The sequence below is a fragment of the Hypomesus transpacificus genome, chromosome 8 (genome assembly GCF_021917145.1).
Source record: "Hypomesus transpacificus isolate Combined female chromosome 8, fHypTra1, whole genome shotgun sequence".
NCBI lineage: Eukaryota > Metazoa > Chordata > Actinopteri > Osmeriformes > Osmeridae > Hypomesus > Hypomesus transpacificus.
Window position 1 is genome coordinate 9,992,526 of NC_061067.1, and position 14,956 is coordinate 10,007,481.

Sequence of the window (14,956 nt, forward strand, 5' to 3'; positions counted from 1 at the left end):
CAATTTCTTAGATTTGTCATTCCTTTCTTTATGAGACGGCATCGGCTGCATCTGTGCAGAATAAGGCATAAATCACAGAGGTAGAGACGCCAAAGTTTGAACGTGCTTCTCTCTCTCTCTCTTTCCCTCCATGTCTTTATCAGATATCAAAGGAGCGAAATCTGGGGCCATCCATCTTGAGGTTAGTCTACAGATGTATTCCACTCAATCATGTCGGTAGGTATAAAAGGGGTGTGTTAGAGTATGTTTGCGAATGTGTTTTTTCATCTCTGACATTCCTCCGTCCTTCATTCGGCAATGCATCAATATAGGACCTTCAGAAGAGGTGAGAGCAGTGTAGTGTGTGTGTATTCATGTGTGCTCGTGTGAGCGTACATGTGAGTGTATGTGTGTGTGTGTGAGAGAGGGTTGCCTACATAAACACAGTGATAATGTTAATGTAAAATGACTACATGTAAATGTAAATGATAACCATGACCCTGCATACAAAGTGGCTCAGTAGTGTTAAATAATCTCCAGGCGTATTAAGCATTGTCTGTTTATACCGGTTCTGAGGAAACATATCTGCGAGATTCAACAAGTCTATTAAGACCTCTACAGCACGTTCAGAGAGTTGGTGCCATGAATTGGATATGTGGCTTAAGTGCAGAGAGAGAAGTAGAGATAGAGAGATAGAGAGAGCGCAGGGTGGGTCGGTGGGCCGTGAAGGGAAGGAGAGTGACATGAGGAACCGAGTCTGCCGTCGGCCCATCTGTCTACTCAAGATGTGCAAACAAACAGTGCCGCCATTAGCTAGGGTCCAGCTGTTACAACAGGGGAGGGCATGGAGTAGGCCAACACTGACCTACACCCGCAAAAACACCCGCTCCTGCACACACACACAAACACACACACACAAACAAACGTGTAAACACACAGTGCTGCTGGAGGCACGCGCGTATGTGCACATACACACCCACGGCTGCACATGCCCACACACATGGCTGCGCACATAAACACACAGGCCTGCACGCTCATGCTTTCTCTGTCTGCCCATGCTTATTCAGTGACCACATGGCACATTTCTGAGGGCTTCAAAGAACTTCAAAGAACTATGGAGGATACATGAGCAATTTCTAATCTCTTTCTTCTCAATACCTCCCCCCCCCCCCCCCCCCCCCCATACACACGCACCTCGCTCTCGTTCTCTGTGGAGCTCTCTTGCTCTGTGAGTGGCATATTTAGTACAAACCTCCCTCCACACATATCAATGACCATCCCCCCTCACGACGCAGACAGACCTGTAACGGTAAGGGCCTACGTCCATCGGTCAATACACCATTCAAGGGCAAGGCTTCAGCTCGGCACACTGAGGCTGGCGTTTTTATGCAGGTGGTGCTGTAGGCCACACACAGAAACTCATACTAACGTCCACGGATAAACACACACACACACGTAGCACACGCACACACACCCAGGTCGGTCCGTATGACTGCGCCTTAGATCTCCCCAGGGGTCCTCTGCCACCTTCAGCCCCTATCACACTCACTGCTTACACCCCTAGGGGAGTGTGCGTGTTTGACTCAGTGTGAGAGTGACCTCGACGGGACAGCTGTGAAGTGGCATGGGCATTGGAAACGGAACAGGGATATGCTCGTGTGGATAAGGTGTATTTGTGCACGGGCTTGTTTTCTCTCAAGAGCGCATCTGTACGTTGTCGTAGTGTGCGAGTGCTGACAGGATGAGGGTGTGCAGGTGTGTGGCGTGTGTGTGCGTGTGTGTGACCATGATGAAACAGCTGTGAGCTGGCACAAGTATTTAAAATGGACAAGGGAAAGGTAATGAGCCAATCAGAGAAGCTCAGTTGTTTTCATGCTTTGAATGTTCCCGGACAACAAATGCATGTCTGCATATCAATAGACTATACGGTCCACCGGCATGTTGATACACTGTCATTTGAATCTTTTAGAAATGAAGTGCCTGTAAGTAAAAAACAGGGATTCATGCTGGTGGCAGGAGAAAGGAGAGTTCTGGAAATGCGTGTGGCAAGCACAGGGCAAAAGTTCAGATGGGTGAAAAAATGTCAAGCGCATCAAAAGATTATCCAGGATATTCATTTAGCTTAGCAATTTCAACCATAGAAATCACGAGAAAGACCCATTTCAACCATAGAAAGACACAAAGCAGGAAAAACTGTATTTCCCCTGTTCCAGACAGCTCACAGTGTGTGATTGTATCATTATTTACGGTTTTGCTGAAAGTCTTGTGTTAAGGACATTATGTATCTTGACATTATGTATCTTGAGACTGGAGTAGGGAAAATGACAAGGGCTGAGAGAGGGAAGGTTTTACTGAGGAACAATGTGTGAACTCAGCTCCCATGGTTTGTGTGTGTGCAGCGCGCACGTGTGTGTGAAATAGAATTTTCTCCGTTTCATTCGCCTCATTGCACTGGAGGCAGTCGTTTAACGCACTCCGCCTCATTCGCTCCTTTTAGTCTCACTCCACCCCGTCTCTCTTTCAATATTTTCTGTCACCAGCAATCTGCCACCCTCGAACTGTCTTTCTACCCCCACCCCCACATCTTCCCTCCTCATAAACCTCCCTTCAGCTTCCCCTCTCTCTCCATCTTGACAGACAACTACAGTGACAGAGAAAGGCTGAGACAGTTAAGACAGTAAGGCGGACCTTTTCTGTGTGTGTGTTTGTGTGTTTGTGTTTTTACTCTTCCCAGCTATCTTTAGATAGAGACAAAAACAACCCAGCAACTCCCCATAATAAATCTGCTTTCTTCCTCCATTCATAGGTCTCTTGAATTATTGGCTAAAGATACGAATTTCTGGTCTTACAAGTTCTGAGGTGTCATTATTTGTCGGTATGTCACAAAGTATAATTTGTCAGAAGTACACAAATAAAAGAACAACACACTAAACAGCAGTTGAGTGTACAGAGAACTGTGTTCTGGTGGGATGGAACTCAGAACTCGAATTCAGGAACACATGTGCAAAGCAAATACCAAAACAGTATCTCATTACATTTTGGACTTTATTTTGACAGATTACATTCCAAAGGTTTATCGTTTTACTATGAGTCAACTGAGTCTTGTTGAGCTATCATCTGTCTTCACATAAGCCATATGGCCGTCTGGCATGGTTAAACTCAGGTCGTAAAAGTGAATAGCTACTTCAACAGTTACAGTGAGGGTTAGAGTTAGATACAGAAATGAATTGTCAAGCCAATGGACACTACCCCTACCTTCTCATGAATGCCAAGGAAGGATCCTGTTGTTAGGAATGTAGACCCTATACTTTGTGTGCAGTAAACTAGATGACTGAGACTGGATGACTGAGACAAAAACTATATTTCCAAAGAGAGAAATCTGATTTACGGTAATAAGAGCAGCCAAGGTATTTTAATGCCTCATGCTTCACCTTGTTAGGGCACATTTCAGTCTATGATAAGGAGGGGAGGCCTTGGTATAAAACATGTGTAATCTGTCTAGATTCCTTCGATAAGGAATGATTCAAAAGCATGACATGACAAAAGAGGACAGATCAATTAGACAAGTGTTACTTCCGAGCGGTGAACGGGACTGCGCCCGACTACATCAAGTCTCTTCTCCAGCCTTACACCCCCACCCACCACCTACGCTCTTCTTCTGACAACCGTCTGGTGGTCCCACCGCTCAAGAGCACCCGGTCCCAACACAAGCTCTTCTCCTGTCTGGCCCCGCAATGGTGGAATCAGCTCCCCACCTCCATCAGGGACACTGACTGTCTCCCCACCTTCAAGAAAAGGCTCAAGACGCACTTGTTCCGGGAGTACACCGGCACTTAGGAATGCTTGGCTGGACCTGATGTTAGTTTCCTCCAGGATCACAATGACTCTTATTGAGAGACTTGTTGCTCTTGTTGGTTAGTTGTAACGGATTTAAACTCTTGTACTCGCTGTGAAATATTTTACTGTTGATTGTTCTTCTACAGGTACACTCTTGCACTTTTTGAGTTTCATGTTGTTTAATTGTAACTTGTTTAACTGCATGCTCCTATGGTTCTTCCCTTTGGCACTTATTTGTTTTTTCACAATGTATGCTTCATGTTTTGGCTGCTCGCAATGTTTGGGGCTATCTCTTTGTTGTGATCAGTAACCTAAGCACTTTTGTAAAGCTCTCTCTTGGAAGTCGCTTTGGACAAAAGCGTCTGCTAAATGCATAAATGTAAGTGTTGAAGTATATAAAATAGAGGCTGAGAAGGCTTGTAGACAAAGAAAAGCTTCAAAATGCCAAACCACAGCTGACAGACAACCGCAGCACAGCCTGGTGAGAAAGAAGATTCAATCAGGCAGATAGAGCAACCATTTCCTCTTATCGCCCCATGGGAACTCAGACAATCAAAGCCAATAGCATCATTTTTTTATGCGTAAGCCTGAAAACATGCATGCACAAACGCACACAGCACATACGCACACCATGGAGGACAAACGTGTGCATGCTCACGGATAGACACGCACAAAATACACCCTCCATCCACACATGCTAATGAGTCCCCTGTGATAGCTGCTTTCTTGAACAAATCTCTCAAAGTGGCTTCGGAGACATTTCAATCGGTTGCCTTACATTGGCAGCCCGCAGTTAAACCCCTTCTGAAGTACAGAGAGGCAAAACACTGTCATTTCTAACAGAAAGAACGTACCCCTTTGACAACGCTATTTCAGAGAGCAGGTTGGATGTGTGATTTGCTCCAGGTAAAGAAAGCTTTCGGAATATATTATTCACTGAGATGTATTCTCCCAGAGTTGTTACCTACCCCCTTTCCTTTAAAACCATATACAGAGGCAGGGTTGGAGGGAGGGAGAGGCCGCATAAGAGCCAGTAAGCTGCGAATGAGAAGTGTGGGAAACAGCTCATCTACAAACCCCGGTTCCCTTAAGGACAGAAGACGGAGCTAGCTATCGCACCACACTCACACTAGCTGCAACTGGGGAGGAATCCAAATAGGCCAAGATTCAGCACAAGTCTGAGACATATACGGTACATCTGTGCAGAAATGCCCCAATAGGGACATGTGCGCAGACTTCTCCATATGTGGGTTGTCCCCAAAAGGTATACACACAAACGCACACACACACAGAAAGAACACGTAATGCATGGAAAGACCTTAGGAGTCAATTATAGCAGCTTGATCTGGCCCATAGATTAGACTTCCATAATATAAGTGTCTAATTACTGCCTTACATACTCCATGCCTATTTTGTCCTTATTAATCACAATAATACAGTCGTCTAGACCACACCCACTCAGCTAATCGGCAGGGCCCTTCATGATCCCGTGAGTGTGGGTGTGCGTGTTTGTTCATGTGTGCACCTGTTTTGACCATGCGCTCAGATCCCATGATAGTGTGCGTGGTTGTGTGTGTGTGTGTGTGTGTCAACCTGTCAGCATGTGGGACCTCTAACGTGAACCCAAAGACCTCCTAAAGACCTGTGCTCTTTGTCCATGAGTCACTAATGGAGGGCAGTGGGAGTTAAGTGCCCTGATGAGCAGGAGAGGGAGAGGGGGCCTTAGGGAGGGGGAGAACACGTGTACTGCAGGGAGAGAGATGACATGGGCTGATGCATACTAACTAGCGGCAGTTAAGTGGCTCCCTTTGGGGACATGGGGACAGGTGTTGCGTGAGAGTTGTTGAATTCCGATTTGAACTCGATCCGAATTCCCACCCCCTGCTCTTGTCATTTCATGTTTTTAACAGCTGTCGCTACAAGAGATATCACATATTTTATAAAAAAATATTGTATTTGCGGATAGATTATTTTCTTTCATTTGAAATGTTTTTTTTTTTTTTTTTACTCAAACTAACTCCTCACTGATGAAATTATTTTTGAACACGTTCCAGCTCTAAGAAGACGGCGTTGTAAGTATATCAGGATTAAACTACTCTAAGAGTCCAGTTGAGGCAGAGATTCAGTCTGGTCAGGCCCGCTAGCAGAGGTATTGACTGACCTGATGTTGAGCCAGCGCAGCATAGGCGAGGTGGCCGGGCCCAGTCCTAACATGGTGATGCAGACCAGGAGCAGGGTGGTGCTGAGGATGGTGCGTCGTGCCTCGGTGGACGTGTCTTGCACCGCCAGAGCAAATGCCACTGCTCCCCTCAGACCTGGAAGATAACAGGAGGGTTCGTAGTGATTGCATTCATCCGAACCCTGCTTAATAGTAGACGGGCCAGTACTGACTGTCGCACCACCACCAGATAAGCAACATGCAACCAACACCAACCCAAACCATTTCACCGTTGAACAAACGGATAAGCTCATTTGACCCATGCCACAGACAAAACACAAGGGAGTAAATATCAATGTGTCGGATTGAGATGGATATGGCCATCATCAGGTGAAATGAGCACATCCACTTCGACACCCAGCCGACAGTCCAAACACGGTCCGAGCAGATCCTTCAGGGCCACAGAGGCCGCTGGCAACACACCCATAGATGTTCCTCAGCAGTGGAAAAGAAACAAGTTTGATACTCTGACGCCAAACACTGCAGAGAAGAGCTGCAAACTGGCTCGGGGCCAGGATATGCACTTTTATCTAACCAGCAAATAACCCTGACACGACCAACAGATTACTGTTTCACGCCAACCGCCCAAAGCCCATATAATTTCCCGGGACAATCTTTTAACACCATTAGCGACAAATAGGAATGTCCAGAAACATGTAGGACGCTCAGGCTTTCATAAAGAAAAATCAAGAGGGAGAAAAAAAACAAAAACACGAAATGATCGTCTTATGAGAGACAACTAGAGACTAACATGTGAAAGTGGGTCACTCACGCAGAGAGCCCAGCAGGGAACGCTACTCCAAATCACTTAACTTGGATCTCTCCTGGGCCATTCAATCACCCCCGCCCCCCCTCCTCCTCCTCTCCATCAAAAACCATTCAGACTCAAATATAGAGTAGGGCTCCATCTCTCCTACCAGGAGACAACCCAAGACACAGGCCTCTCAGTGAGGGCAGAGGTTGGTTGGGATGGTGGGAGGAAAAGATAAACATGGGTTATAATAATAGGGTACAATGAAGACACAATATTTGTTATTGTATTTTGGGGCAATTAGAATAAACCTTGAAGAAAGGCTTGGTGTCTCCCTCTTATGCGGCCTCATGAGTTATTCTTGTTGTTTGGGTGGTAAACACACACAAACACACACAGGGGAACCATTCTCCTAGCATCTTTGCTAACGCCAATTATAGCCGCGGGCAATAAACAGAATCGCATAATTAAAGAGCATTCATGGCATACGTCAGGGTAAACGTGTTCCTATTTCATTTGGGGAAAAGACCACACGATTATAGCAAGGCCGCAGTATCTTCTCCTGGTGACACCCTCCATTTGAATCTGAGGGAGAAATAAACAATCGCTCAAAGCATTAACTTGAGTCGGCATCAAAGTTATAACTGTTAACCCGAGTTAGATAAGGCAAAGCTAATCTGAGCTGGAGCATTTCACACTGAAGCTGGTTGATTTTTTCAACCAGGTTGAAGTTGAAGCAAAAAACCTCAGAAGAGGGAACAGTACTGCAGCTCGCCAGGAGCAGGGCTCTAGAGGGGAAACAGTTTGGGCAAACAGCGCCTTGCAGTGAGCAAGCTCTTCCTCTGCCCTCAATGTTCCTAGACGTGGTGTTCTCTTCGATCACAAACAGTGTTGTTGAGCCAAACTCGACAAGATCAGTGCTTATACAGGTCCCACATGTTTATCCGGTGGAAGCCTTTCATAGCCTACCTGAGAACATCATGAAGTGTTGTCCGTTGAGGGGAATCTTGTTCCTGCGGCCCAGATTGAGCAGGAAGGCGAGTGGGTAGATGTTGCACGCCCGCGATACAAGCACAGAGAGCTGTGTGTGTTTACGGCTTAAGGAGAAATACATAAACACACAAGAGTGCATGCTGAAGCGGCCACACACACACATACACACTCACAACCGTATACACATAATAATCTCTATCCTCCATTTAGGATGCAAACACAGTACTGCAGCATGGTAGCAAGGCATGGAGCCAATCAGGCTCACCCAGCTGTCTCTACCCTCCACACACACTTTGATGTTCCACAAGGGCTGAAACAGAATGCTAATTGTCCTGCGGGAGAGTGCCACATGCTACCTGTGGAATCATCAGTGAAACAGACTCCATCTTGTTAGAGAAAGTACTGGTTAGTGTTGATTGCTCAACTCCTGGGAAGAGGTTGTCATGTGTGGAGAATCAGTCACTATCAAACAAACCAGCAATCTAGGGGTGATGGATTTAGCTGATGGCTTGTGCGAATAACTGACGTCTGGTAAGAAAACTGAGGGCAGGGGGTTAAACGGATGGCTGGCGGTTAACCGATGGCTGGTGAGATAACCAATGGCTGGTGAGTTTCCCCTGTGGCTGTAAAAATAACCAATGGCTGGTGAATTTGAGGGCTGGTGGTTTACACATTGGCTAGTGAGTTTAGCCGATGGCTGGAGTTTAGCCAACACTCTTTTTACTGTCTGCACTAGATCATCTGTACAGGGTACACTTGGGTACTCCAGACAATACTTCACATTTTTCAAACACTTAAATGACTAAATGTAAATAATTCACTTCATCGAACAAATGGTAATAAAGTAGTATTGGATGGTTCTCATGAGGGGAAACGTTGAGGCAACAGGGTTTCATGAGACAGGGAGAAATAACTGAGCAGGGCAATACAGGAAGCTGCACCCTGAGACTGACAGGGTCATTACTGAAGTGAGCGTACTCACGGCCAACAGTCAATATTAGAACTACACCAGCCTATGGGTGTACAAAAGCAATATCCTTCCGGAGGAATCCTGTCATTTTTCTATGACCCTGAGCTATTTGAATGGAGGTAATTAAGCACTTTTATCTGATCCTCTTTTCCAATAAAAAAGCCCTTTCCCACTGTCATGGGCAAGGCTGCCGGTGAGTGATTAAAATCTCCTGCATACCCAGAAAGCGATTAACCGGATTAAATCTCAACATTCTTTTACAGTCACTTTTAGTTCCCTAACTGCATGAGTTTAGCCCCCACTTAGCTTTGTTTGCACAACATGGTCTGCTTTGACCCAGTAGCAATGGCAGAATGCTTTCCCCCAGTTACATTTTTGTTGCGAGAGGATGGACATAGACAGACAGAGCCTCTCTCGTTCCAAATGTTAGCCTTGTTGGCAGGGCTTCACAGTCAACCTAATAGCGGTGGAAGCTATTAGAAAAGAGGGAAAGGGAATCTGCTGGGTCAACTCTCCTGCAGACTGGAGAGCTGGAATATTAACTGCTGACCATCTGGGCAAATTACTGCGTAGGAAGAAAAAAGCTGGAGTGGTTGGAGTTCGGCCATATGTGGCTGCCCCCAGGGTCTCCAGGCCATCATGGTCAGAGGCAGAGATGAGGCATTCTTCAGCCAACTGTACCTCCCAGGAACATCATAGCTCTCGCGGTGAGTACAGGAGGGTGGACCCACAAGCAAGGAGATGGAGGCGAGATCACAAGGACACAGGCTTCCCTAAACAAGACAGGAACACGGCAAGGATACTCACATAAACATCTACAACAGCCGACAAGGACTGACAAAGGGAGCAGACATATACAGTATAAAGGGTAGGGGGATCACCGCTGGGTGACTGGAACGAAACACAGGTGTGCAGGGAGCCAGGAGAGAGAGAGAGAGAGAGAGAGAGAGAGAGAGAGACACACACAAGACCAGGACAGGGCAGGGAAAACCAAGAACTCAACTAAACATTAACAAGGGTACCACCGTGGCAGAGACAATAGCTAACCAATATGACAACAGCTGGAGGGAAAAGCAAATCAGTTATGACACCCTTTACTGTAAGCTTACAGTGTGAGGCACTTGATTGCGGATTTAATGACTTGCCGGACCTAGTTAAGACCAAGAGAATAAACACAGCAGGTGGGTAAACTCTGTTACTAAACAATGCGCCAACCGTGACGCCTCAAGACGTTGGAGCAATGTGACCCTTGCATTATGACACAGCGATTTGATTTGGAAGAGGATTCCAATTAACTGAGCTTCGATGAGTGGAGGGTTGTTGAGAACAAGCTAGAACAGCACGAGTTAAGTGTCTATTAAAATCAGTGGGTGTCCTCAGAAGAACTCATTTGCACTGCGGCATTTTAATCTTCTGTGATGGGAATCATCAGGAACCAAACACGTTTGCAGAATGTTTTAGATCGAACCACAACGCTTAGGCTTTTGAATGTTTCTACGGGACTGGGGAAATCTGTGCAATGTGGCAGGCAGTGCGGTATTGTATTTGTCCTCAAACGTTGCTGATTATTCCTCTGATGGCAATTAGAGAAAGTAATTCATGGACAAAATGGCGTTTAAAGGATGAAATGGGGTAGATAAGAACGGAATTGGAAACCAGATAAAGCAGGTGAGAGACAACGCAATAGATGAAATAAAGAGACAAAATGGATATGATGGATGAGGACAGGGCAGAGCGGATCAGTAAAGGATGAAAGAAGAAAGAGACTCGAAGACAAAAACACACACGACACAATGCAGCACAGCTCAGCCCAGCATCACAGAACAAAGATGACAAATCCATAGATGAGTACGTGTCCGATCTATAGGTTACCCAGTGGGTGGTGAGGACACTCCAGTGAGCTTCTCAGAGAAAGGATACAAAGGCCCCGCATATGAAGAAGGCACTGAAGACATGGCGCGGGAACGTCAACAAGACAAACCCTATGTAGCAGAAGATGAACATCTCCCCCAGAAAGGAGAAGAACTCTAAAAGCTGTGGAAACCAAAACCAGGTAGAGGACTGTGAGTCTGGAAGTTGGAAGTTGTTCATACAAAAACTGCATTTTTCTTTTTTTTTTTTACTGTATCTTTCTGATTCCTTACATTTTAGTTTGAAAGAAAGTTTGACATTTTTGAATAAATAAAACATTTGCAATAACATACAAACGCAATTGTAAAATGCTTGAAACAAAATAAAAGTATGGACCCCAGTTGAAATGTTAGTTGTCTGCGTTTTAAATATTGAGAGAACAAAGATATTTTCAATGATGAAAGAGATTATATGACTTTTAGCTGGTGGGTATGGCGTTACATGAGTGCCATATCCTGAGGAGCAAAGGAAAATATTTTGCAAGCAAACATCTATTCTGTGTTCAATAAATGTATTCAATGCGCACGCAGACCGCTGTACACACACTCACATTGTCTCTTTCACTCACACCACTTCAATCTGATCGCTCAATTTTACCTGCTACCTGTGCACAAGCCTCAATCTCAAAACAACATCTCAAAACACAGAATCTCAAAACACGGAATCTCAAAACACAATTTCCCAACCAATCAACTGGAGAAGGCCAATTCTGATTGGCTGCTTCCCAAAAAAGACAGAAACAGCAGGATTTAGATAGTTGTTCTAACTATGTAATTGGAGACGATATAGCCAATCAGAATTGACCTTCTCTAATTGGTTGTTTTTGTGGCACATTTGTAACACTGTGAGATTCTTAGTTTTTAGATTTTGTGTTTTGAGATCCTGTGTTTTGAGAGTCTGTTTTTGAGAATGAGGTTTGTGCGCACGTATCAGGTCAAATTGAACGAGCGATTGAAGGGGTGAGTGAAAGAGACCATGTGAGTGTGTGTACAGAGGTCTGCGTGCACCTTAAACACATTTATTGAGCACAGAATTGAAGTTTGCTGGCAAAATATCTTCCTTTGCTCCTCAGAAATGTGGCACACATATAACGCCATGGGTGGGAACCATGCAGGAATGGTGTGACTGACCAGTATTCACAGCCATGGGAGTGCAAAATGAGCTTGGTCACTATAAGGAGGAAGTCAACCTCATAGAGTCCAGACTGAAAGTGTGGCAAGATAACTTAGACGTTCTCAGAAAATCAAACCAAGCATAAAAAAACAAGAACTGTTCAAATGGGTGTCTTTATGCAACTACAACATGCGTGAAATAAAAAGGAGAAAATTGGCTGTTTTATGATAGATTGGACTTTTAGCCCTAAAATAAATTCTAAAGAAATACTTTTTACATAGTAATTATTTACAATCAAATTGTAAAACATTGTTATTTACCATAAAACACGCTGAAATAAAAATTACACACAGACCCTCTAACCGAACACAAACATACTGCAACTATCAACTACCTAATGTGCAATAAAGCATGTTTTTTTGTGATAAACAACTTGCACTCTGGCTGTACTAATGAATAATATATGTGTGGATGAGTCTGTGCATGGACTGATGATTTATTTTCTGCTCTTTACAGCTCGCCAAGGCCGCATGACACCGGAGTCCATCTGTGCCGGCCCTTTTAGACAGATACCTGGGGATTGGACTCCCATAGTCATAAGAGCAATAATGGCAATCAACCATTCATTACTGGACCTAAACGCCTGCACAAACACACACAGCAACCTGCTCTTTACCACGAGAACCCAAACAGGGAGGTTAAAAGGGAATTAATACTTTTGGAACCGCACAACAGCACAAGTGTGTGTGCATGTGTGTGTACGTGTGTGTGTTTGTGTGTGTGTTCAGTCCAACCTGTTTGGTCCTGATCTTGGCCTCAGAAGACAGGTTGTGGATTGTGTACCTGGCCTGGGCCATTCCACAGAACAACACTGCCACAATACCTGGGAGAAAGCATAAACACACGTGAAAACACAGACACACACACAAAGCAAAGAAGAAAGGTCTTTACAAACACAAGTAAACATTGGACGTGCATGTGTGCAATTTTGTTGTCTGTGTCCCTGTGTCTAGTCTGTAATGGTCACGACACACAACCCAGTATCCCAGGGCTTCTCATGTCCAGTACAAGGCCTCTTCAATATACAGTATACAGATACCAATCCAGTCCAAAACAAACCCACTCTGTGTCTAGGTTCCAAAACAGCTGTATAAACGACTCTGTTGGAATGTACCATGGAGGATCCCGGGGTGTGTAGGGTCCCAGAGTTCAACCCTGCCTCTCCCCTTCCTCAAGCAGAGAGCTCCAGAGATGGGAGCTTAATGCTGGAAATGATATCATTATCAGAGAACATGCCAAGTAAGGAACAAAGAGATGGACTGAGGAGAACCTCATGGCACTTGGTACAGATAAAGAAAAAAAGTGAAACAGTGAAAGAGAGAGAGAGATAGAGAGAGATAGAGAGAGATAGATAGAGAGAGAGAGAGAGAGAGAGAGAGAGAGAGAGAGAGAGAGAGAGAGAGAGAGAGAGAGTGAAAGAAGTTGATTTGTAGACAGAAAGAGAAAGCAAGGAAGAAGTAGAAATGCAGAAAGGTGACCAGAAAAAGAGCCGGAAAATAAAGCCAAAAAGAGAGATCACTGTTCAGTGACCCTGCTGGTGAGTCAGGGTTGGATGGAGTGTTTGCATCTGAAACGACAACCCCCTGGGAAGAGGGCGTTCCCAGCAGGTCACACTACTCTGTGTTGCTCTGGGAGGGCAATTTAACTTCACGTCTCCAATCTACCTAGTTTAGTACGGGTCACAGTTCAGGACTTCAGAGTGAGAACAGTGAACACGACTATCAATGACTTTCCATGAACATGGATACTGTAGCATCTTAGCTGCAGCCAAAGCATTCTGTTAGCCTACTTGAGGAGAGTCAGACACAGCCTTTTCTAGAACTAATAAACCCTGTCAATGGACACTAAGCTAATACTCTATGTTATATATGTAAACTAGGACCAGGCTAAATCTATGGCATGTATTGAGATGGACAATAGAAGAAACGGACCAATGTCTCTTCTACCAAAGACTGGACAGAAGGACGAACACCTGAGGGCTTGGCTACAGCTTCATCCCGTAACGGCCAGTGGACATTACGGGTAGACTATTCAGGGATTCCTTGGAAACATAGCACCTCACTAAACTACATTTCTTAACTTACATTTCTCAACTTTAATCGCTCATTTGCACACATGGGACACGATTATATCCTCAATGGGCACTTGTTCTGATGATAACGCAGTAGTAATCAGCAAAATGCCGATGGTTTGGGGTTGGGTGCCTATTTACTGTATACAGTAGTAGAATAAAGTAGAGTAGACCATTGATCATCAGTGTGAAATTGCAATGTGCATCAATAAAGTACTATTCTATGTTCTCTAGCCAAACCCTGTTATAGAATGTATCGTAAAATAACCTTGGATGATGACAGGATATCAAAACTACCCTACTAAACTATGCCAGAAATGGACAGCCATAGAGGGGAGCACAATCACGTATCTCTATGCCCTCAACTCTATAACAGGACCTTGAGAATCAGCGCCAGTCAGAGAGCCAGTTGAGCTCTGAATGCCCCTCTCTCTTTTCCCTCCCACACTGGACAGCATTAGTAAGGTGAACTTTATAGACTGGCACCGGCAGAGAGCCACTGACAAAGGTCAAGCTTTTTCATTAAACTTGTCCTCCTCCTCCACATGCCTATTGGGGCTCTGCCAACGAGGATACAGTCCTAGACTGGCATCCAAAACACACACACACACACTTTTAATATCCTGCATTACCCTAGGTGTTAAACTAAGCACATAAACGTCTCAAAATATGTACACAATATTCATGACAGGCCTGCATTCCTGCACCGGTGAACATAGGTCGGAAATTTACTGAGGATAATCATTTGAGTCAGTCAGTGTTTTTCCCAACAATACATAATTAGATAATTTCACTCAGGCGGCCTCTGTTCTATTGGAGGCTTTAGAAAGCAATCGACCACGAGTCAAAGCTATTACGAAACCCGAAACCACCCAGCCTCTAGCAAGACTGGCATGTCAGAGGAATGAGATCATACAAATCCATTTAAAAGCCAATCTATCTAGATGTGTTGTTCTTTCGTATTTTCTTTACTTAAAAAGAAAAATTGTAGGCCTACCGCAATGGGAAAAAAATTGGAAATGCATTGCGGTACAGCGGTAGTATGAAAAACGT

General features: G+C 44.8%; 1 protein-coding gene across 1 annotated transcript in view; it reads right to left on the minus strand.

Moving 5' to 3' along the window:
- The window catches only part of LOC124469934 (sodium/hydrogen exchanger 9-like), a 58,119-nt gene that overhangs the window by 25,482 nt on the left and 17,681 nt on the right, over nt 1-14,956 (minus strand). Inside the window, exons 9-12 of the mRNA XM_047023496.1 lie at nt 12,567-12,655; nt 10,669-10,782; nt 7,755-7,866; nt 5,978-6,131 (exon numbers count right to left, since the gene is read on the minus strand). Of these exons, the coding sequence (XP_046879452.1) occupies nt 5,978-6,131; nt 7,755-7,866; nt 10,669-10,782; nt 12,567-12,655 (469 nt within the window). The remainder of the gene's footprint in view (nt 1-5,977; nt 6,132-7,754; nt 7,867-10,668; nt 10,783-12,566; nt 12,656-14,956) is intronic.